The sequence below is a fragment of the Nerophis ophidion genome, linkage group LG11 (assembly GCF_033978795.1).
Source record: "Nerophis ophidion isolate RoL-2023_Sa linkage group LG11, RoL_Noph_v1.0, whole genome shotgun sequence".
Classification (NCBI taxonomy): domain Eukaryota; kingdom Metazoa; phylum Chordata; class Actinopteri; order Syngnathiformes; family Syngnathidae; genus Nerophis; species Nerophis ophidion.
The window spans coordinates 24,921,372-24,943,455 of NC_084621.1; the positions used below are offsets into that span (position 1 = coordinate 24,921,372).

A 22,084-nucleotide genomic window follows, 5' to 3' on the forward strand; every position below is an offset into this window, starting at 1 on the left:
ATAATAATAAATGGAATTTCACTTGGCAAAAGTATGACAAAAGTCACAATTTTACTCCAAAAATGTCACTATTTTAGGAGAACAACCAAACAATTGGCAATATTGTGATAAGTCGGAATTTTACATTACAAGTGTCCCCACTTTGCATTAAAAAGTAATCATTTTACATTAAAAAGTAATAATTTTACATTAAAAAAGTAATTTTAAGTGAGGTGAATTATATTTATATAGCGCTTTTCATAGTGAAACCAAATATCTAAGTTACATTTAAACCAGTGTGGGTGGCACTGGGAGCAGGTGGGTAAAGTGTCTTGCCCAAGGACACAACGGAAGTGACTAAGATGGCGGAAGTGGGAATCGAACCTGCAACCCCCAAGTGGCTGGCACGGCCACTCTACCAACCGAGCTATAGGAGAAAATATTGCAATATTTAAGAAACAGAAAGAATATGAGAAATTGTTTACAATTTTATGAGAAAAAAGTCAACACATTGTGAGAAAAAGACTGATTTTAGTAAAAAAAAAAATATTTTAGTTTTTTTGTTTGTAATTGATTTTTAATCTTAATTATTTACTTCAAGTTACTACTGTATGTCTTTATATACATATTTATTTGATTTATTTTTATAAACTTTGGCCAAAGGGGGCGCATTTCAATTTCTTAGCTCTAACGTTATTGCTTAACTAACCTAAATGTTGGAGATTCCACCTCTGAAAAGGGATGCAGTCTTTTGACTATATGTGCAGTGACCTTTCTGTGGCACTCTTCCGTCTGTGGCACCGACATCTTCCCCATTGAACGGAGTACGATGAGCACATCGCGGAGCCTGGCTAGCAGGTTGTAAATTGTCAATGAAAAAATACGCGGGTTAATTTGTTAGCTGCCTCAAAGTTGGCGCAAAACACATTATTTATTGCATATATATTGTTTTATTTACCGGATTCAGACTGCAGTGCAGTCACCGAGGTGCCAGGCTGGGCGTCGGAGCCGGAGCCAGAGGAAGAGGCAGAGGAGGATGGTCGGACACGCATTTATTTGTACTCCATGAACTCGGAGGTGCTTCATCATGTTCGACGTGCACCCTCCTAAGCACGAAACAGTCCTGTCGCACGTGTTACATTTCGCCAATATTTCATTTCTTTTTAGTAAAATAAAGCCACACTTTCGACCTCCGACGCCCGCTATCCATGCTTGACTGACTCGCTCGGCTACATAGGGTCAACTGTGCTAAGACTTCCGTTGGTGTTCAGCGGCTTCTTCTTCCGGTCGGCGGACCGGGTATCGAAACTAGGAATCGAAATTTAAATTTTTGAACGATTCCGGGAGAATCGGAAAGTTAGTCCCGGTTCCAATCGATACTCGACACTCAATACCCAACCCTACCGACCACGCAGTCTGATAATTTATATATCAATGATGAAATATTAACATTGCAACACATGCCAATACGGGCGGTTTAGTTTACTAAAATTACAATTTCAAATTTCCCGCTGAGTTTCTTGTTGAAAACGTCGCGGAATGATGACGCGTGTTTGTGACGTTATTGGTTGGAGGGGACACACTAGCTCAGCACCACTTACGGTGAAAAGTCGTCTCTTTTCATCGCATACTTACACAGTATTTTGGACATCTGTGTTGCTGAATCTTTTGCAATATGTTCAATTAATAAAGGAGACTATAAAGAACAATGCTGTTGGTGGAAAGCGGTGTATTGCAGCTGTCTTTAGCACCAAGACACAGCCGGTGTTTATTTCTTTGTTGTGAAGCTTTACTATGGAACAGAGCGGTCAAGCGAACATGTTTCTCTACGTCAACCAGCATGTTTTTGGAAGGGAAAATTGTGATATATATCTTACCGGAGACATCACTGGATTATGCGTCCCCCTGTAGTAGCTGTCAAAACAGGCAGCTGTGATCTTGGCTCCTCGGCTTCTCTTTGAGACACTGCGTGTTCACCGCAGCCATCCGACTTTGAGGTATGTCTTTACAATCTCACTAAAACACTATTAAAACAATAAGCAGATAAGGGATCTTCCAGAATGATCCTAGTAAATGTGTCTAATTACATCGGAAACGCTCACACTGCCGCCGCCCGTAGCCTTCGCTTTTTATTTTATTTTTTTTCTAGTCCTTCACTATCACTATCCTCATCCACGAATCTTTCATCCTCGCTCAAATTAATGGGGAAATTGTCGCTTTCTCGGTCGAAATTGCTCTTACTGCTGGAGGCTCACATTATAAACAATGTGAGGATGTGAGGAGCCCTCCCACCGGTGACGTCACGCGCACATCGTCTGTTACTTACGGTAAAGGCAAGGCTTTTTTATTAGCGACCAAAAGTTGCGAACTTTATCGTCGATGTTCTCCACTAAATCCTTTCAGCAAAAATATGGCAATATCGCGAAATGATCAAGTATGACACATAAAATGGACCTGCTATCCCCGTTTGAATAAGAAAATCTCATTTCAGTAGGCCTTTAAATAATCCTCGCGCACTCTGTAAAAGAGCAACAGCCGGAAAACGTGGAGGAGAGAGGCGTAGACCAGAGACGAAGCCAGAGACGAAGCCAGAGAGAAGCGGATGTGGAGCGAGCGCAGAAGAGGAAGAGAGTCGGAGGAAAACTCAGATGCGGCCGGCTGAAAAGCGAAAGCTGAAAGGTTTTATTGAAATAATAAAACAAAAGTCACAAACTGCTCGACGTAATGTCTATCTTTGGTGGTCCATGGAACCCGGACGGTGAGAGTCTGTCACACTGGGAAAGTACCAGGATAGCGAGCGCACAAAAGTGACGGCTACCGGGAATGTTATCCGGCGTCATATAGAAATATATGTAGTGTTCATCGTGTGAGGCAATGCAAGTTAAACAATAAAGAAAAAAAAATGAATTGGTCCAGGTCAGGGGACGGCAACCTTTACCACTCAAAGAGCCATTTTGACCCGTTTCACAAAATAAAGAAATCAATGGGAGCCACAAAAATCTTTTGAAATTTAATATGAAATAACACTGCATAAAGATACCGGTTTTCGTCCAGGTTGTGGAAATGTGGACCAGCTCTATACTCTCGGCAGGGTTCTTGAGGGTGCATGGGAGTTTGCCCAACCAGTCTACATGTGCTTTGTGGACTTGGAGAAGGCATTGGACCGTGTCCCCCGGGAAGTCCTGTGGGGAGTGCTCAGAGAGTATGGGGTTATCGGACTGTCTGATTGTGGCGGTTCGCTCCCTGTACGATCAGTGTCAGAGCTTGGTCCGCATTGCCGGCAGTAAGTCGGACACGTTTCCAGTGAGGGTTGGACTCCGCCAAGGCTGTCTTTGTCACCGATTCCGTTCATAACTTTTATGGAAAGAATTTCTAGGCGTTGAGGGGTTCCGGTTTGGTGGCCGCGGGATCAGGTCTCTGCTTTTTGTGAACGATGTGCGTCGGTTGAGGTGGGCGGGGTTTGGTGGTAGCGGGGTGTATAATGTAGCCCGGAAGAGTTAGGGATGCATGGGATTTTGGGTATTTGTTCTGTTGTGTTTATGTTGTGTTACAGCGCGGATGTTCTCCTGAAATGTGTTTTTCATTCTATGAGGTATCGGACTGTCTGATTGTGGCGGTTCGCTCTCTGTACGATCAGTGTCAGAGCTTGGTCCGCATTGCCGGCAGTAAGTCGGACACGTTTCCAGTGAGGGTTGGACTCCGCCAAGGCTGTCCTTTGTCACCGATTCTGTTCATAACTTTTATGGACAGAATTTCTAGGCGTTGGGGGGTTCCGGTTTGGTGGCCGAGGGATCAAGTCTCTGCTTTTTGTAGACGATGTGCGTCGGTTGAGGTGGGCGGGGTTTGTTGGTAGCGGGGTGTATAATGTAGTCCGGAATAGTAATGGATGCATGGGATTCAGGGTATTTGTTCTGTTGTGTTTATGTTGTGTTACAGTGCGGATGTTCTCCTGAAATGTGTTTTTCATTCTTGTATAGTGTGGGTTCACAGTGTGGCGCATATTAGTAAGATTGTTAAAGTTGTTTATATCATAACTCTCAGTGTAACCTGTATGGCTGTTGAACAAGTATGCCTTGCAGTCACTTTCGTGTGATAACAGGGGCCGCATATTACATGTGACCGGCCGGCATGTAGATAGCAATGTGTAAAAGCGGGCATGTATGTTTCAGAGAGCGTGAAAGGCATTGCCTTTACGGCACGCCATCAATATTGTTGTCCGGGTAAAATTCGGAGAATGTTTGCCCTGGGAGAGGCCCTGAAATCCGGTAATCTTCTGGAAAAATTGGGTGGGTCGGCAAGTATGCGGCTTAGCCACATCAGAGTGATCAAAGAGCGTGTGGCTCCGGAGACGCGGGTTGCCGACCCCTGGTCCAGGTTATCGAAGGACTGTTGTTACTGACGGACAAGTGTCGTGGTGTGACTGCAGCCGGGCACGTAAGAAAACCCTTGTCTCCATGGCAACGTCTCTGTCGCTTTCACTCATTTGCCGCTTATCCACTAACGTAGGCAACCCAGAACGTTGAAAGAGCCATTTTGGACCCAAATAACATAACGTTGTCAAGGGCCATTCATATAAAACTTGCGGGCCGTACTAACGTTAAACTTTCATTTTAAGGCGGGGGCCGCAATACAAGGTCTCGAGGGCCGCATGTCTGAGACCCCTGCTGGAGTCGGTACAGCGAGAGCCGGCGCTGCCGCCGTGATTGCTCACAAAGTCACGCTGATATATTCATGATGTTTCCGTCCCGACGCGCCTTGAACATATGCACGCCACGCGCCCCTCCTCCTCGCCCCCACGGCGTAAACATTGTCTGTGGAAAGGTGCGGGAAGGTGAGGCGAGACGTCGGCGCCGCGGGTCAAGCACTTTGCATCGCTCGGTTTCCCCTTCATTAGCGCACAGATGGGTAGAGCGTCATCCCGCCAGCAATGATTTTAATTCCGCATTTCCTTTCCTCGGGGCAAAAGTTATTAAGGCGGCGGCGGCGGGAGGAGGCGTCTGAAGGTCAGGATGGAAGCGAAGGAAAGGATAATGACAGAACGCAAAAGTATAACGACGGCGACGGGAAAGACCGTACGTGTCCGGCGTGGACGCCGCCTCCACTTCCAGAAAAGTGGGGGTAATGAGGTCCGGAGGTGCCGCGACTCGGGATGCTACGGTACCAACAGTTCACGCAAAATTTCTCCCGGATTCAGAACATGAGAAGACGAGCCGCTTGCAAAAAAATAAAACTATCTCTGGATTTGACCTACTCAGTGGCCTAGTGGTTAGAGCAGGCCTGGGCAATTATTTTGACTCGGGGGCCAAATTTAGAGAAAAAAATGGGTTGTGAAAAATGGGTTGGAATTTCACAAGAAAAAGGTCACAAATCCACAAGTAAAACGTACAATTTTGGCAGTATTATAATAAAAGTTGTCATTATACTCAACAAGAGTCAAAAACTAAACATTTGTGCAGTAATGTGATAAAAATTTGGAATTTCACTCAACAGTCGCAATTTTACAAGAAAAGCTTGCAATTTTATGAAAAGAGTCGTAATTTTACTTGAGTAGTCACAGTTTTGGGAGAAAACTGTAAAATTTTGGCAATATTATAATAATAATTGGAATTTCACTCAGCAAAAGTATGACAGAAGTCACAATTTTACTCCAAAAATATCACTATTTTAGAAGAACAACCAAACAATTGGCAATATTGTAAAAACTCGGAATTTTATATGACAAATGTCACCACTTTGCATTAAAAAGTAATCATTTTACATTAAAAAAGTAATAATTTTAGGAGAAAAAATTGCAATATTTAAGAAACAGAAAGAATATGCGAAATTGTTCCCAATTTTATGAGAAAAAAGTCAACACATTGTGAGAAAAAGACTAATTTTAGGAAAAAAAAGAAAATATTTTTTTGTTTTTCTTGTTTGTAATTATTTTTTAATCTTCATTATTTACTTCAAGTTATTACAGTATGTCTCTATATACATATTTGATTTTTTTAAATAAATTTTGGCCAAAGGGGGCGCATTTAAATTTCTTACACACACTTGTTATTTCATACGTTGACTAGAGCGGGAGCTCGTTTAAAACCCACACATAATCAATTTAATTTTGGGACCATCCACATTTTCATAGATTTCCCCAATTTTACTCAGTGTCAGTCGCAATATTTACAAGAAAAACTTAACATTTTGGCAACTTTATGACAAGACTCGTAATTTTACTCAACTAAAGTCATAATTTTAGAAGAAAACTGTAAAATTTTGGCAATATTATAATAATAATTGGAATTTCACTCAGCAAAAGAATGACAGAAGTCACAATTTTACTCCAAAAATATCACCATTTTAGAAGAACAACCAAACAATTGGCAATATTGTGATAACTCGGAATTTTATATGACAAATGTCACCACTTTGTATTAAAAAGTAATAGTTTTACATTAAAAAAGTAATAACTTTAGGAGAAAATATTGCAATACTTAAAAAACACAAATAATATGAGAAATTGTTCCCAATTTTATGAGAAAAAAGTCAACACATTGTAAGAAAAAAAATTATTTTAGTAAAAAAAAAAAAAAAAAAAAAAAAAAAATTTGGAATTGTTTTTTAATCTTCATTATTTACTTAAGGTTATTACAGTATGTCTCTATATACATATTTATTTGATTTTTTAAATTAATTTTGGCCAAAGGGGGCGCATTTAAATTTCTTACACACACTTATTTAATACGTTGACTAGAGGGGGAGCTCGTTTAAAACCCACACATAATCAATTTAATTTTGGGACCACCCACATTTTCATAGATTTCACCAATTTTACTCAGTATCAGTCGCAATTTTTACAAGAAAAGCTTAACATTTTGGCAATTTTATGACAAGACTCGTAATTTTACTCAACTAAAGTCATAATTTTAGAAGAAAACTGTAAAATTTTGTCAATATCATAATACTAATTGGAATTTCACTCAGCAAAAGTATGACAGAAGTCACAATTTTACTCCAAAAATGTCACTATTTTAGAAGAACAACCAAACAATTGGCAATATTGTGATAACTCGGAATTTTATGTGACAAATTTCACCGCTTTGCATTAAAAAGTAATAATTTTACATTAAAAAAGTATTAACTTTAGGAGAACATATTGCAATACTTAAGAAACAGAAAGAATATGAGAAATTGTTCCCAACTTTATGAGAAAAAAGTCAACACATTGTGAGAAAAAGACAGATTTTAGTAAAAAAAAAATATATATTTTTTTTCATTTTTTGTTTGTAATTGTTTTTTAATCTTCATTATTTACTTCAAGTTATTACAGTATGTCTCTATATACATATTTATTTTATTTTTTAAATTAATTTTGGCCAAAGGTGGCGCATTTAAATTTATTACACACACTTGTTATTTCATACGTTGACTAGAGAGCTATATGGTATCATGGTTAACTTCCAGCTAGCATTGTTAATTTTGTGGTAACTTGGCTAACTTACTAGTATTCTGTTTATTTTCCTAATATTCTGGTTATTTTCTCGGTAATCTTACTGCTATTCTGGCTAACATTCTGTTAATTTGGTTAACTTTCTGGTAGCCTAGCTAACTTCCTAGTATTCTGGCAAACTTCCTGACATTCTTGGTAATGCCTGTATACCCTGGTTAACTTTCTGGTAGCCCGTCAAACTTTCTTGTATCCTTGCATTATGGCTAACTTCCAGGTAGCATTGTTAACTTTGTGGTAACTTGGCTAACTTACTAATATAATGTTTATTTTCCGGGTACCCTGGTATCTTGGTTGACTTCCTGGTATACTTGTTAACTCCTGGGTATCCTGGTTAATTTCCTGGTTGCCGGGCTTACTTTGTGATATCCTGGTTAACTTCCTGGTATCCTAAATAACTTTCTGGTAGCCCGGCTAACTTTTTTGTATCCTGATATCATGGCTAACTTCCAGGTAGCATTGTTAGCATTGTGGGTACTTGGCTGACTTACTAGTATCATGTTTGTTTTCCTGATATCCTGGTCAACTTTCGGGTATACGTGTTAAGTCCCGGGTATCCTGGTTCCGTACCTGGTTGCCCAGCTTACTTTGCTAATATCCTGCGAGCTTCTTGGTACTCTTGTTAATGTCTGTTTGGACTGGTTAACTTCCTGGTATCCTGGTAAACTTCCTGGTACCCTGGCTAACTTTTTGGTAGCCCGGCTAACTTGCTTGTATCCTGGTATCATGGCTAACTTCCGGGTAGCATTGTTAACTTTGTGGTAACTTGGCTAACTTACTAGTATCCTGGTCAACTTTCTGGTATTCTTGTTAACTCCCGGGTATCCTGGTTCACTACCTGGTTGCCCAGCTTACTTTGTGGCATCCCGGCTAACTTCCTGGTATCCTGTTTATTTTCCTAGAAGTTTGGCTAACTTTCTGTTATTTTGGTTGACTTCCTGGTAGCCTAGCTAACTTCCTAGTATCCTGGCGAACCTCCTGGTATTCTTGTTAATGCCTGTGTATGCTGGTTAACTTCCTGATATACTTAACTTCTTTGTATCCGGTTTAACTTTCCGGTAGCCCGGCTAATTTTCTTGTATCCTAGTATCATGGCTAGTTAAATTGGTGGTAGCTTGGCTAACTTACTAGTATCCCGTTTATTTTCCTGGTATTCTGGTTATTTCCTTGGTAAACATCCTGTTAGTCTGGCTTAATCTTTTGTTATCCTGGGAAACTTCCCAGCCATCGTTTTAACTTCCTGGTAGCCTAGCTAACTTCCTACTATCCTGCGAGCTTCTTTTTACTCTTGTTAATGCCTGTTGGGACTGGTTAACTTCCTGGTATCCTGGTAAACTTCCTGGTACACTGGCTAACTTTTTGGTAGCCCGGCTAACTTGCTTGTATCCTAGTATCATGGCTAACTTCCGGGTAGCGTTGTTAACTTTGTGGTAACTTGGCTAACTTACTAGAATCCTGTTTATTTTCCTGGTATTCTGGTTATTTCCTTGGTAAACATCCTGTTTGTCTGTACTTAATCTTTTGTTATCCTGGGCAACTTCCCAGCCATCGTATTAACTTCCTGGTAGCCTAGCTAACTTCTTACTATCCTGCAAGCTTCTTTTTACTCTTGTTAATGCCTGTTGGGACTGGTTAACTTCCTGGTATCCTGGTAAACTTCCTGGTACACTGGCTAACTTTTTGGTAGCCCGGCTAACTTGCTTGTATCCTAGTATCATGGCTGACTTCCGGGTAGCGTTGTTAACTTTGTGGTAACTTGGCTAACTTACTAGAATCCTGTTTATTTTCCTGGTATTCTGGTTATTTCCTTGGTAAACATCCTGTTAGTCTGTACTTAATCTTTTGTTATCCTGGGCAACTTCCCAGCCATCGTATTAACTTCCTGGTAGCCTAGCTAACTTCTTACTATCCTGCAAGCTTCTTTTTACTCTTGTTAATGCCTGTTGGGACTGGTTAACTTCCTGGTATCCTGGTAAACTTCCTGGTACCCTGGCTAACTTTTTGGTAGCCCGGCTAACTTGCTTGTATCCTAGTATCATGGCTGACTTCCGGGTAGCATTGTTAACTTTGTGGTAACTTGGCTAACTTACTAGTATCCTGGTCAACTTTCTGGTATTCTTGTTAACTCCCGGGTATCCTGGTTCACTACCTGGTTGCCCAGCTTACTTTGTGGCATCCCGGCTAACTTCCTGGTATCCTGTTTATTTTCCTAGAAGTTTAGCTAACTTTCTGTTATTTTGGTTGACTTCCTGGTAGCCTAGCTAACTTCCTAGTATCCTGGCGAACCTCCTGGTATTCTTGTTAATGCCTGTGTATGCTGGTTAACTTCCTGATATACTTAACTTCTTTGTATCCGGTTTAAGTTTTCAGTAGCCCGGCTAATTTTCTTGTATCCTAGTATCATGGCTAGCATTGTTAAATTGGTGGTAGCTTGGCTAACTTACTAGTATCCTGTTTATTTACCTGGTTTTCTGGTCATTTTCTTGGTAAACCTTCTGTTAGTCTGGCTTAATCTTTTGTTATCCTGGTTAACTTCCCAGCCATCGTATTAACTTCCTGATAGCCTAGCTAACTTCCTAGTATCCTGCGAGCTTCTTGGTACTCTTGTTAATGCCTGTTTGGACTGGTTAACTTCCTGGTATCCTGGTAAACTTCCTGGTACCCTGGTTAACTTTTTGGTAGCCCGGCTAACTTGTTTGTATCATGGTATCATGGCTAACTTCCGGGTAGCATTGTTAACTTTGTGGTAACTTGGCTAACTTACTAGTATCCTGGTCAACTTTCTGGTATACTTGTTAACTCCCGGGTATTCTGGTTCACTACCTGGTTTCCTGGCATATTTTGTGGTATCCTTGCTAACTTCCTGATATGTTGTTTATTTTCCCTAGCAGTCTGGTTAACTTTCTGTTGATTTGGTTAACTTCATTGCAGTCTGGCTAACTTCCTTTTTGGGGAGTTTTATGGGTTTTGACATTCGCAGCATTGTTTTTTTGTTCAGTAGTTTTTCCCACCTTTCAGTTTTAATGTGATTTTAGTTTCTTATTTTTACAGCATTTTCCCGTTGCATTTATTTATGGTGTCCAATCCTTTTAATGTTTGTGTTATGAAATGATGACATCTCCAATTAAAAAATATAAGAAAATGTTTGTTCTCTTACCTTTTTGACGTAGCCCTGGATGAGCTCGGGGGTGGGCACCTGCTCGGCGGCCAGGCACTGCTCCAGCTGCAGTTTACACGGGCGGTGCGTGGGCTGCTTCCTTTCCGCCCTGCGGGCAACAGGGCACAGCGAGAGAAAAGGTTAAGTTTTCTTTAGTCCTTCTGACAGGTCCGCGTGCACACTTGACAATTTCAACAGTCACATTGCTCTTCTTCCATGACGCATGTACTGCGGCCTCCATTCCTGCAGGGGGCGCCGTGCACCCTTTCAGCCTTTTAAAGCCCCGCTTTATCCAGTTGAAAAAAGCATGTCAATAAGGCAGCTGTGTGCTAACGTGGCTAAATTTGATTATTATTATTTTTTTTTTAGTTTTATTGGTTTTTAAAATATAAAGAAAATATCCCAGAAATATCCCACACCATCCTCACCTTGGGCAATCAAACTACAATTTTCCAAAGTCTAAAAAAATTTCCAAGAATTCCCAATTTTCACCACTTCCTGGAAAGTTTTCACAGTCCTCATTTTTCAGCGTTTTTTATTTTATTTTTTGTATGAAAAAATACTCCTAATTAACGAGACAAAACAGGTGCAGGGAACAGAAGGTGAGAGGCATAAGTAAAGTTGCAGCAGGGAAAAACACCAAAAACTAAAATGTCACCAAAATAAAAGCACAGGACAGTAAGTAAGCGCTAAACACAGGAAGACACTAACCTTGATGGCTAACTTGCTTTGAAATGATAATGCAATCTTTGGGCACTGGTATTTAACTTGAATGTACCCTGGCTAACTTCCTGGTAGCATGGTTAACTCTGTGGTAACAAGACTAAATTCCTGGTAGCCAGAATATGTTTGTGGTAACCTGGCTAATTTTCAGGTAGTCTGGTAAACTTCCAGGTAACCTGGCTAACTTCCTAGTAACCTGAATAACTTCCTGGTAGTTTAGCTAACTTCCTGCTCGTCTGCTAATTTCCTGTTATTCCTGTTGCTGTTGATGTACCCTGGTTAACTAAAAGATCCGAGTAACCAGACTAACGCCCTGCTAACCTGACTAACTTTTCTGATATTCTCGTAAACTTGCTGGTAGCATAGCTAACTTCCTGGTGTCTGCTAACTTCCTGTTTTTTTTTTTGTTAACTTCTGTGTATCCCGGCTAATTTCTTAGTAACCTGACTAACGCCCTGCTAACCTGACTAACTTTTCTGGTATTCTCGTAAACTTCCTGGTAGCCTAGCTAACTTCCCAAATTTGTTTGTTAACTTCTGTGTATTCTGGCTAACTAGTAACTAGTAACCTGACTACATTTCCGGTAGTTTAGCTAACTTATTTCTAGTCTGCTATTTTCTTGTTATTTTTTTTAATTTCTTTGTATCCTGGCTTACTTCCTAGTAACCTGACTAAGTTCCTGGTAGTTTAGCTAACTTCCTGCTAGTCTGATAATTTCCCGTTATTCTTGTTAACGTTGATGTACCCTGGCTAACTTCCTAGTAAAATGGTTTACCCTGTGGTAGCATGGCTAACTTCCTGGTAACCATATTGATTTCCTAGTAACCTGACTAACGCCCTGCTAACCTGACTGACAATTCTGGTAAAACTTTTGGTAGCCGAGCTAACATCCTGGTAGTCCGCTAACTTCCTGTTTTTTTGTTAACTTCTGTGTATTCTGGCTAACTTCTTAGTAACCTGCTAAATTCCTGGTAGTTTAACTAATTTCTTGCTAGTCTGCTAATTTATTGTTATTCTTTTTAATTTCTTTGTATTCTGGCTCTCCTCTCTGAGCTGCCACCTTATCGTGGTAGAGGAGTTTGCGTGTCCCAATGATCCTAGGAGCTATGTTGTCCGGGGGCTTTATGCCCCCTGGTAGGGTCTCCCAAGGCAAACAGGTTCTAGGTGAGGGATCAGACAAAGAGCAGCTCGAAGACCTCTATGAAGAAGAGAAAGAATGGACCCCGATTTCCCTCGCCCGGACGCGGGTCACCGGGGCCCCTCTCTGGAGCAAGGCCCGGAGGTGGGGCACGATGGCGAGCGCCTGGTGGCCGGGCCTGTTCCCATGGGGCCCGGCCGGGCACAGCCCGAAGAGGCAACGTGGGTCACCCCTCCAATGGGCTCACCACCCATAGCAAGGGCCATAGAGGTCGGGTGCAATGTGAGCTGGGCGGCAGCCGAAGGCAGGGCACTTGGCGGTCCGATCCTCGGCTACAGAAGCTAGCTCTTGGGACGTGGAACGTCACCTCACTGGGGGGGAAAGAGCCTCAGCTAGTGCGCGAAGTGGAGAAGTTCCGGCTGGATATAGTCGGACTCACTTCGACGCGCAGCAAGGGCTCTGGAACCACTTCTCTCGCACCAAACAGCAGTTCAGAGTACCCACCCTTTTTGGGTACACTCGAGGGAGTACTGGAAAGTGCTCCCCCGGGTGATTCCCTTGTCCTACTGGGGGATTTCAACGCTCATGTTGGCAACGACAGTGAAAAACTTCCTGTTTTTTGTTAACTTCTATGTATCCAGGCTAACTTCCTAGTAACCTGACTAAATTCCCTTTAGTTTAGCTAATTTCCTGCTAGTCTGCTAATTTCCTGTTATTCTTGTTAACTTTGCTATACCCTGGCAAACTTCCTAGTAGCATGGCTAACTTCCTGGTAACCAGACTAAGTTCTTAGTAACCTGACTAATGCCCTGCTAACCTGACTGACTTTTCTGGTATTCTGGTAAACTTTCTGGTAGCCTAGCTAACTTCCTGGTAGTCTGCTATCTTCCTGTTTTTTTTTGTTAACTTCTCTGTATCCTGGCTAACTTCCTAGAATCCTGACTAACGCCCTGCTAACCTGGCAAACTTTTTTGGTATTCTGGTAAACTTCCTGGTAGCATAGCTAACTTTCTGGTAGTCTGCTAACTGCCTATTTTTTTTTGTTAACTTAGATGTACCCTGGTTAACTTCCTAGTAGCATGGTTAACTCGGTGGTAGCATGGCTAACTGTAACCAGACGAAATTGCTGGTAGCCAGACTACATTCCTGGTAACCTGGGTAACTTCCAAGTAACCTGACTGAATTCCTGCTAGGTTAGCTAACTTTCTGCTCGTCTGCTAATTTCCTGTTATTCTTGTTAACTCTGATGTACCCTGGCTAACTTTCTAGAAGCATGGTTAACTCTGTGGTAGCATGGCTAACTGTAACCAGACTAAATTCCTGGTAGCCAGACAATATCCTGGTAACCTGGCTAACTTCCAAGTAACCTGACTAACTTCCTGGTACTTTAGCTAACTTCCTGCTGATTTCTTGTTATTTTTTGTTAATGTTGATGTACCCTGGCTAACTCTAAGTTCCTAGAAACCTGACTAACACCCAGATAACCCGACTAACTGGTAGCCTAGCTAACATCCTGGTAGTCCGCTAACTTCCTTTTTTTTTTTGGTTTTGTTAAATTTTGTGTATCCTGGCTAACTTTTTAGTAACCTGATTTAATACCTGGTAGTTTACCTAACTTTGTGGTAGTTTAGCTGACTTCCTGCTGGTCTGCTAATTTCCTGTTATTCTTATAAACTTTGATGTACCCTGGCTAACTTCCCAGTAGCGTGGTTAACTTTGTGGTAACATGGCTGACTACCTGGTCACCAGACTAAGTTCCTAGTAACCGGACTAACCATCAAAATGTTCCAGTTACAATTCTTATACAATAAAATACATTGCGTGAATTGAAACGTTTTGGATCAAGAATCGATTTTGAAGATTCCCGACTCTTATAATAATAATAATAATAATAATATATTATTAGGTGTGGAATAAAGTCTGTCAAGATGGAAACAATGAAAACATTTAAGTACACCTTTTATTTCCCGCCTTTCCCAGGCCGTATAAAATGATTTGGCCTTGTGTCGAGATTGCAGTGTCAAAAAGGGGCATGTCAGGGCTTTGCATTCATGATTCCCTCATGTGATCCGGTGCAGACATGCCGAGTGCACCAGGCTGTGTCGGTGGTGTGATTGCCGCCCTGTGGGACGCCGCCACATCCACGCAGGCAAACAACTTGGAGACGATCACACGCAGGGGGGGGGAAATGCACGCGCGCCACCTCAAGCAGGAAATTTGATGCAAATCGTCCCGTCCTCCAACACCTTGAGTGTGTTTGAGCATGCAGGCAGCTTCTATTTATATGAAGAGCTTCCATGTCTTCTCCCCTGTTGGCCCTCAGGAGGAGGCGGAGAGCATCGCTGCTTCCATCTCTGCTCATCCTATTGACACGTGCCCTCTTCCTCTCTGCGTGTGTGTGATCTTGTATTTCTACCCCTCTTGAGACATCACCTAAGGAAAAGTAGTTTCCATATGAGGAGGTGTGAACAAGTTAGGACATAAATCATGGTCCTAATACGGAAAACCATGGTATCTAATAGAGAGCCAAATACTACAGTCTGTGAACATTGCTCCAAAGTCAGGTTTTTTTGTTGATTTAATGTGCACACAAAAGTAAACATTGACAGGTGCAAAGGCAGCAATATATGATAAAACAAGACGGCAGCTAGAGAAGGACTTCCCTATTCATCCCCGAAAAAACCCGCCAGGTGAACAGCTGATTTTACGACTTCCGGTGCTGACGTAAGACAACCCGCGTCCCATATGTGACCATAGGATGAACAAATACACTACGCTACTAAGACTATAGAGGCCATTAACAGTTAGATTCTACAGTAAAATGATGACTCGTCATAATTTTGCCGAGTGAAATTCCGATTATTATTATAATATTGCCAACATTTTTAAGTTTTCTTATAAAATTGTGACTTTTGTCGAGAAAAAATACGACTATTTTCATAAAAATGTAGTGAAATTGCGACGGTTATTTAGTAAAATTCCAACTTTTATCATAACATTGCACAAATGTTCAGTTTTTCTTGTAAAATTTTAACTTGCGTTGAGTAAAATTACAACTTTTATTAAAATATTGCCAAAATTCTGAGTTTTTCTTATGAAATTGTGACCTTTTTCTTGTGAAATTCCAACTAATTTTCACAACAAAAGTATTTATAATGGCCAAATATGTATACATTATTACTGTTGTAAACACAAATCTTTATATATGTAGAAAAGGTGGTCCTAAAGAGGTGGGCATGTTTCGGTGGTCTCAAGAAGGTAACAAATACAAGAATGTGTGTGTGTTCTTGTATTTCTACCCTTCTTGAGAAATCACCTAAGGAAAAGTAGCTTCCATATGAGGAGGTGTGAACAACTTAGGACATAAATCATGGTCACAATATGGAAAAGCATTGCATCTAATAGAGAGCCAAATACTAGAGTCCGTGAACATTGCTCCAAAGTCAGGATTTTTTTGTTGATTTAATGTGCATACAAAAGTAAACATTGACAGGTGCAAAGGCAGCAATATATGATAAAACAAGACGGCAGCTAAAGGACTTCCCTATTCGTCCTCGGAAAAACCTGCCAGGTGAACAGCTGATTTTACAACTTCCATCCCATATGTGACCATAGGATGAACAAATACACTACGCTACTAAGACTATATGTGACGCTTGTGTGGCATTGTAATGCCGGATTGGTTCTTCCGGGGATGCGTCGAAGCGATGAACACAACAAGGTAAGTTATAAATGGATTTATTAAATAATAAAAGGCTAGGAACAAAAACACTGCTGTAAAGAGAAGGCAAACCAAAAACAGAAAAACAATTCCTCAGCATGTGAGCTGGAATAAACAAATGGCTTAGCGTAAAAGCTAGCGAGAATATACATACAAAGATGAAGGTCGAGAGTCGTCACTGTTGCGCGTGGGCAAATTAGGATCCGAGGAAGACTGAACAGAAAAGGCTGGCTTATAAAGGAGGGTGATTAGCTGAAGCAGGTGTGCGGTACGAGTGTAGCAGGTGAACTAATGAGTAACCAGAGTGATGGGCAAAACAGGAAATAAAACGGGTCAGACTGAGAATGAAACAAAAATGGAAATAACAAACATGTGAAGATCTGAGCAGCAGATCGCAACAGTATTCCCCCCCAACAAAAGACAGATACCAGATGTCTCAAAAACACAAACAAAAACTTGAACCCCCTCCCCAAAACCAGAAAGTCCACAAACGAAGGGAGGGCGGAGGGAGGCCACGGTGGAGGGTCGCCAGATCGCATGTCCCCGAATCCACCGAGGACACATCATGTGGCGGCGGCGGGTGGAACGCTGCTGCCGAACAAGTTTTGGCGGGCGACCTCGAAAAGGCCACATTAGTGGCCGCCTCGCAGGATGAGGTGCCCGGCGAGGCGGACGACCCGGGCACGGCCACATCCGTGGCCGACATGGAGGAGGGAGTGTCTGGCGAGGAGGATGACCTCGCAGAGGCCACGCCCGTGGTCGACGTGGTGGACGACGCCTCAGCACCGAAATCCCAGCAGGCTTGGAAGCAGCAGACGAGGGTGCGGGGACTGCAGCCAAAGCAGGCCCGAGTGCAGCTGGCGAGGATGATGCGGGTGCTGCAGCCGCAGGAGTCGTCGGAGGCGGCCTGGGAGCCGCAGGAGTCGTCGGAGGCGGCCTGGGAGCCGCAGGAGTCGTCGGAGGCGGCCTGGGAGCCGCAGGAGTCGTCGGAGGCGGCCTGGGAGCCGCAGGAGTCGTCGGAGGCGGCCTGGGAGCCGCAGGAGTCGTCGGAGGCGGCCTGGGAGCCGCAGGAGTCGTCGGAGGCGGCCTGGGAGCCGCAGGAGTCGTCGGAGGCGGCCTGGGAGCCGCAGGAGTCGTCGGAGGCGGCCTGGGAGCCGCAGGAGTCGTCGGAGGCGGCCTGGGAGCCGCAGGAGTCGTGACTGGTGTGAGCTCCAGCCTCATCGTCGGCGCCGGTGTGGGCTCCAGCTTCTTCGTCGGCAGTGCTTGGCGGCGTGGAGCTGGTACCGGCGCTTGTCGAGGAGCTGGCACTGGAGTGGGCTCCAGCCCTGTCGACACAGGTGAAGGTTCCAGCCCCGTCGTCGACGCTGGTGTGGGCTCCAGCCCCGTCGTCGACGCTGGTGTGGGCTCCAGCCCCGTCGTCGGCGGTGCTTGGCGGCGCGGAGCTGGTACCGGCGCTTGGCGGCGTGGAGCTGGTACCGGCGCTTGGCGGCGTGGAGCTGGTACTGGAGTAGGCTCCAGCTCTGGAGCTGGTACTGGAGTGGGCTCCAGGCTAAAGTCTGTAACTGGTATGAGAACCAGTTCTGGGTCGGAGGCTGGTGTGAGAACCAGGTGGGAGTCTAGTGCTGGCTTGAGAACCAGGCTAGAAACATTTTCTGGTGTGAAAACCAGGCGAGAGTCTAATTCTGGCTTGAAAACCAGGCGAGAGTCATGTGCTGGTGTGAGAACCAGACTGGGAGCAGTGCAGAACACCGGTGGTGGAGGACGTGCTGGAGGTAATGACCTCGCGAGTCCGAACACCGGTGGAGGAGGTCTACAAGGCCGTTGAGACTTGGCCGGGGGAAAAACAGGTGGAGGAGGTCTACAAGGCCGTTGAGATTTGGCCGGGGGAAAATCAGGTAGAGGAGGTCTACAAGGCCGTTGAGACTTGGCCGGGGGAAAAACAGGTGGAGGAGGTCTACAAGGCCGTTGAGACTTGGCCAGGGGAAAAACAGGTGGAGGAGGTCTACAAGGCCGTTGAGATTTGGCCGGGGGAAAAACAGGTGTAGGAGGTCTACATGGTGGCTGTGGTTTAGAGGGTAGTATCTGTGCTACCTCCGTAGCACAGCTATAGGTCATAGCCCCTTCCTCCAGACGGGGATCCCAGACCCGTTCCCTATGGTCAGGGACTGACCTTAAGGGAGGGTGGTGGGAGGCTTGGAGGCGGGCCGACTCCTCCCCTTTAATTTGTCCAGAATTTCCTTTAGAAAAGGGAGGAAACACCTTGGACTTGGCCGGAGAATGAGGTTTTAAAGGAGGTGTAGGAGAAAAACTAGGTGACTGAGGTTGACTAGAATAATAAGAAAAAATATCCTGATAATTCTGTATCTTGTCATGAATGTTATTGATATTCAAAAAAGGTTGGGAATGAGAATTACTGTCCACAATATAAAAATCTTCTGAAAAAATGTCATCAACAGAGGCCGGTGTTGCGTCACCGGTGGGCGTTCCCCAATTGACGTCATCGCTTGTGTCAGAAAAAGTGTCATGGCAGCTTAAGGAATGATTTGAAAAAAAACAAGCAGGATTACCGGTAATGACGGGTGAATCCTGGACGGGGTGAAACTTGCTGTGTCCATGGGGAGGAATAAGTGGTGCTGGAACATTACTGCCGAGCGGGGGACCTCTCCACTGGACCCCCCGCCTCTTCGGGGCAGCGCGAACGGCTTCGGAGGGGACTTCAGGCCCACAGTCAAGTCTTTCCTGCTCCCAAGCCACGAGCTCCAACCACAAACCCAAGTCGAAGGGTTCCTCCCGTGGTTTCGACGCGGAAAAACATTTTGATGCTCGGATCCTACTGTGACGCTTGTGTGGCATTGTAATGCCGGATTGGTTCTTCCGGGGATGCGTCGAAGCGATGAACACAACAAGGTAAGTTATAAATGGATTTATTAAATAATAAAAGGCTAGGAACAAAAACACTGCTGTAAAGAGAAGGCAAACCAAAAACAGAAAAACAATTCCTCAGCATGTGAGCTGGAATAAACAAATGGCTTAGCGTAAAAGCTAGCGAGAATATACATACAAAGATGAAGGTCGAGAGTCGTCACTGTTGCGCGTGGGCAAATTAGGATCCGAGGAAGACTGAACAGAAAAGGCTGGCTTATAAAGGAGGGTGATTAGCTGAAGCAGGTGTGCGGTACGAGTGTAGCAGGTGAACTAATGAGTAACCAGAGTGATGGGCAAAACAGGAAATAAAACGGGTCAGACTGAGAATGAAACAAAAATGGAAATAACAAACATGTGAAGATCTGAGCAGCAGATCGCAACACTATAGTGGTCATTAACAGTTAGCTTCTACAGTAAAATAATGACTTTTGTCATCATTTTGCCAAGTGAAACTCCGATTATTATAATATTGCCAACATTTTTAAGTTTTCTTATAAAATTGTGACTATTTTATAATTACGACTATTTTCATAAAAATGTTGTGAAATTGCGACGGTTATTGAGTAAAATTCCCACTTTTATCATAACATTGCACAAATGTTCAGTTTTTCTTGAACCATTTTGACTTGCGTTGAGTAAAATTACAACTTTTATTAAAATATTGCCAAAATTCTAAGTTTTTCTTGTGAAATTGTGACCTTTTTCTTGTGAAATTCCAACTCATTTTCACAACAAAATTATTTATAATGGCGAAATATGTATACATTATTAATGATGTAAACACAAATCTTTATATATCTAGAAAGGGTGGTACTAAAGAGGGAGGCATGTTTCGGTGGTCTCAAAAAGGTAACAAATACAAAAAGTGTGTGCGTGTGTGTGTGTGTTTGTATGTGTGTGTGTTCTTGTATTTCTACCTTTCTTGAGACATCACCAAAGGAAAAGTAGCTTCCATATGAGGAGGTGTGAACAAGTTAGGACATCAATCATGGTCCCAATATGGAAAACCATTGCATCTAATAGAGTGCCAAATATTACAGTCCGTGAACATTGCTCCAAAGTCAGGATTTTTTTGTTGATTTATTGTGCATACAAAAGTAAACATTGACAGGTGCAAAAGCAGCAATATATGAAAAAACAAGACAGTAGCTAAAGAAGGACTTCCCTAATCATCCCCGAAAAAAAAAACTGCCAGGTGAACAGCTGATTTTACGACTTCCGGTGCTGACGTAAGACAACCCGCGTCCCATATGTGACCATAGGATGAACAAATACACTACGGTACAAAGACTATAGTGGCCATTAAGAGATAGCTTCTACAGCTGGGTTGCCCAAAGTGCGACTCAGGGGCCATCTGTGGTCCGTGACTCCTTTGTCATCGGACTTAAGCACATTACAAAAATGAAAAAATAGAGATCTCATTTGAACCCCTGGTGGTGAAATCTATCAAAATGAGAGTGGTTCCAAAAAGGAGGGATTTTTCAAATTGTCTGTGTGTCGGTTTTAAAAGTGCTCCCCCTCTGGCCAACACATGAAATAACAAGTGTGTGTAAAAAAATTGAAATGCACCCTCTTTGGCCACAACTAATAATAAATAAATAAAAATAATAAAAACTAACTCCTCTCTGAGCTGCTACCTTACCGTGGTAGAGGAGTTTGCGTGTCCCAATGATCCTAGGAGCTATGTTGTCTGGGGGTTTTCATGCCCCCTGGTAGGGTCTCCCAAGACAAACAGGTCCTAGGTGAGTGATCAGACAAAGAGCAGCTCAAAGACTTCTATGGAATTACAACGAAATGAACCCAGATTTCCCTCGCCCGGACGTGGGTCACCGGGGCCCCGCTCTGGAGCCAGGCCCGGAGTTGGGGCACGATGGCGAGCGCCTGGTGGTCGGGCCTGTTCCCATGGGGCCCGGCCGGGCACAGCCCGAAGAGGCAACGTGGGTCATCCCTCCAATGGGCTCACCACTCATAGGAGGGGCCATAGAGGTCGGGTGCATTGTGAGCTGGGCGGCAGCCGAAGGCAGGGCACTTGGCGGTCCGATCCTCGGCTACAGAAGCTAGCTCTTGGGACGTGGAACGTCACCTCACTGGGGGGGAAGGAGCCTGAGCTAGTGCGCGAGGTAGAGAAGTTCCGGCTGGATATAGTCGGACTCACCTCGACGCACAGCAAGGGCTCTGGAACCAGTTCTCTCGAGAGGGACTGGACCCTCTTCCACTCTGGCGTTGCCGGCAGTGAGAGGCGACGGGCTGGGGTGGCAATTCTGGTTTCCCCCCGGCTCAAAGCCTGTACGTTTGAGTTCAACCCAGTGGACGAGAGGGTAGCTTCCCTTCGCCTTCGGGTGGGGGGACGGGTCCTGACTGTTGTTTGTGCTTACGCACCAAACAGCAGTTCAAAATACCCACCCTTTTTGGGTACACTCGAGGGAGTACTGGAAAGTGCTCCTCCGGGTGATTCCCTTGTCCTACTTGGAGACTTCAACGCTCATGTTGGCAACGACAGTGAAACCTGGAGAGGCGTGATTGGGAAGAATGGTCGCCCGGATCTAAACCCGAGTGGTGTTTTGTTATTGGACTTTTGTGCTCGTCACAGTTTGTCGATAACAAACACCATGTTCAAACATAAGGGTGTCCATATGTGCACTTGGCACAAGGACACCCTAGGCCGCAGTTCCATGATCGACTTTGTAGTTGTGTCATCGGATTTGCGGCCTTATGTTTTGGACACTCGGGTGAGGGGAGGGGCGGAGCTTTCTACCGATCACCACCTGGTGGTGAGTTGGCTGCGATGGTGGGGGAGGATGCCGGACAGACCTGGCAGGCCCAAGCGCATTGTGAGGGTCTACTGGGAACGTCTGGCAGAGTCTCCTGTCAGAGAGAGTTTCAATTCACACCTCCGGGAGAACTTTGAACATGTCACGAGGGAGGTGCGGGACATTGAGTCCGAGTGGACCATTT

General features: G+C 43.9%; 1 protein-coding gene across 2 annotated transcripts in view; it reads right to left on the minus strand.

The window, feature by feature from the left end:
• LOC133561852 (raftlin-like) overlaps nucleotides 1-22,084 on the minus strand; it is a 268,397-nt gene that overhangs the window by 113,524 nt on the left and 132,789 nt on the right. For both annotated transcript variants that reach the window (XM_061915456.1, XM_061915455.1), the window contains exon 4: nucleotides 10,623-10,731. In XM_061915456.1, coding sequence (XP_061771440.1) covers nucleotides 10,623-10,731 — 109 coding nt within the window. The remainder of the gene's footprint in view (nucleotides 1-10,622; nucleotides 10,732-22,084) is intronic.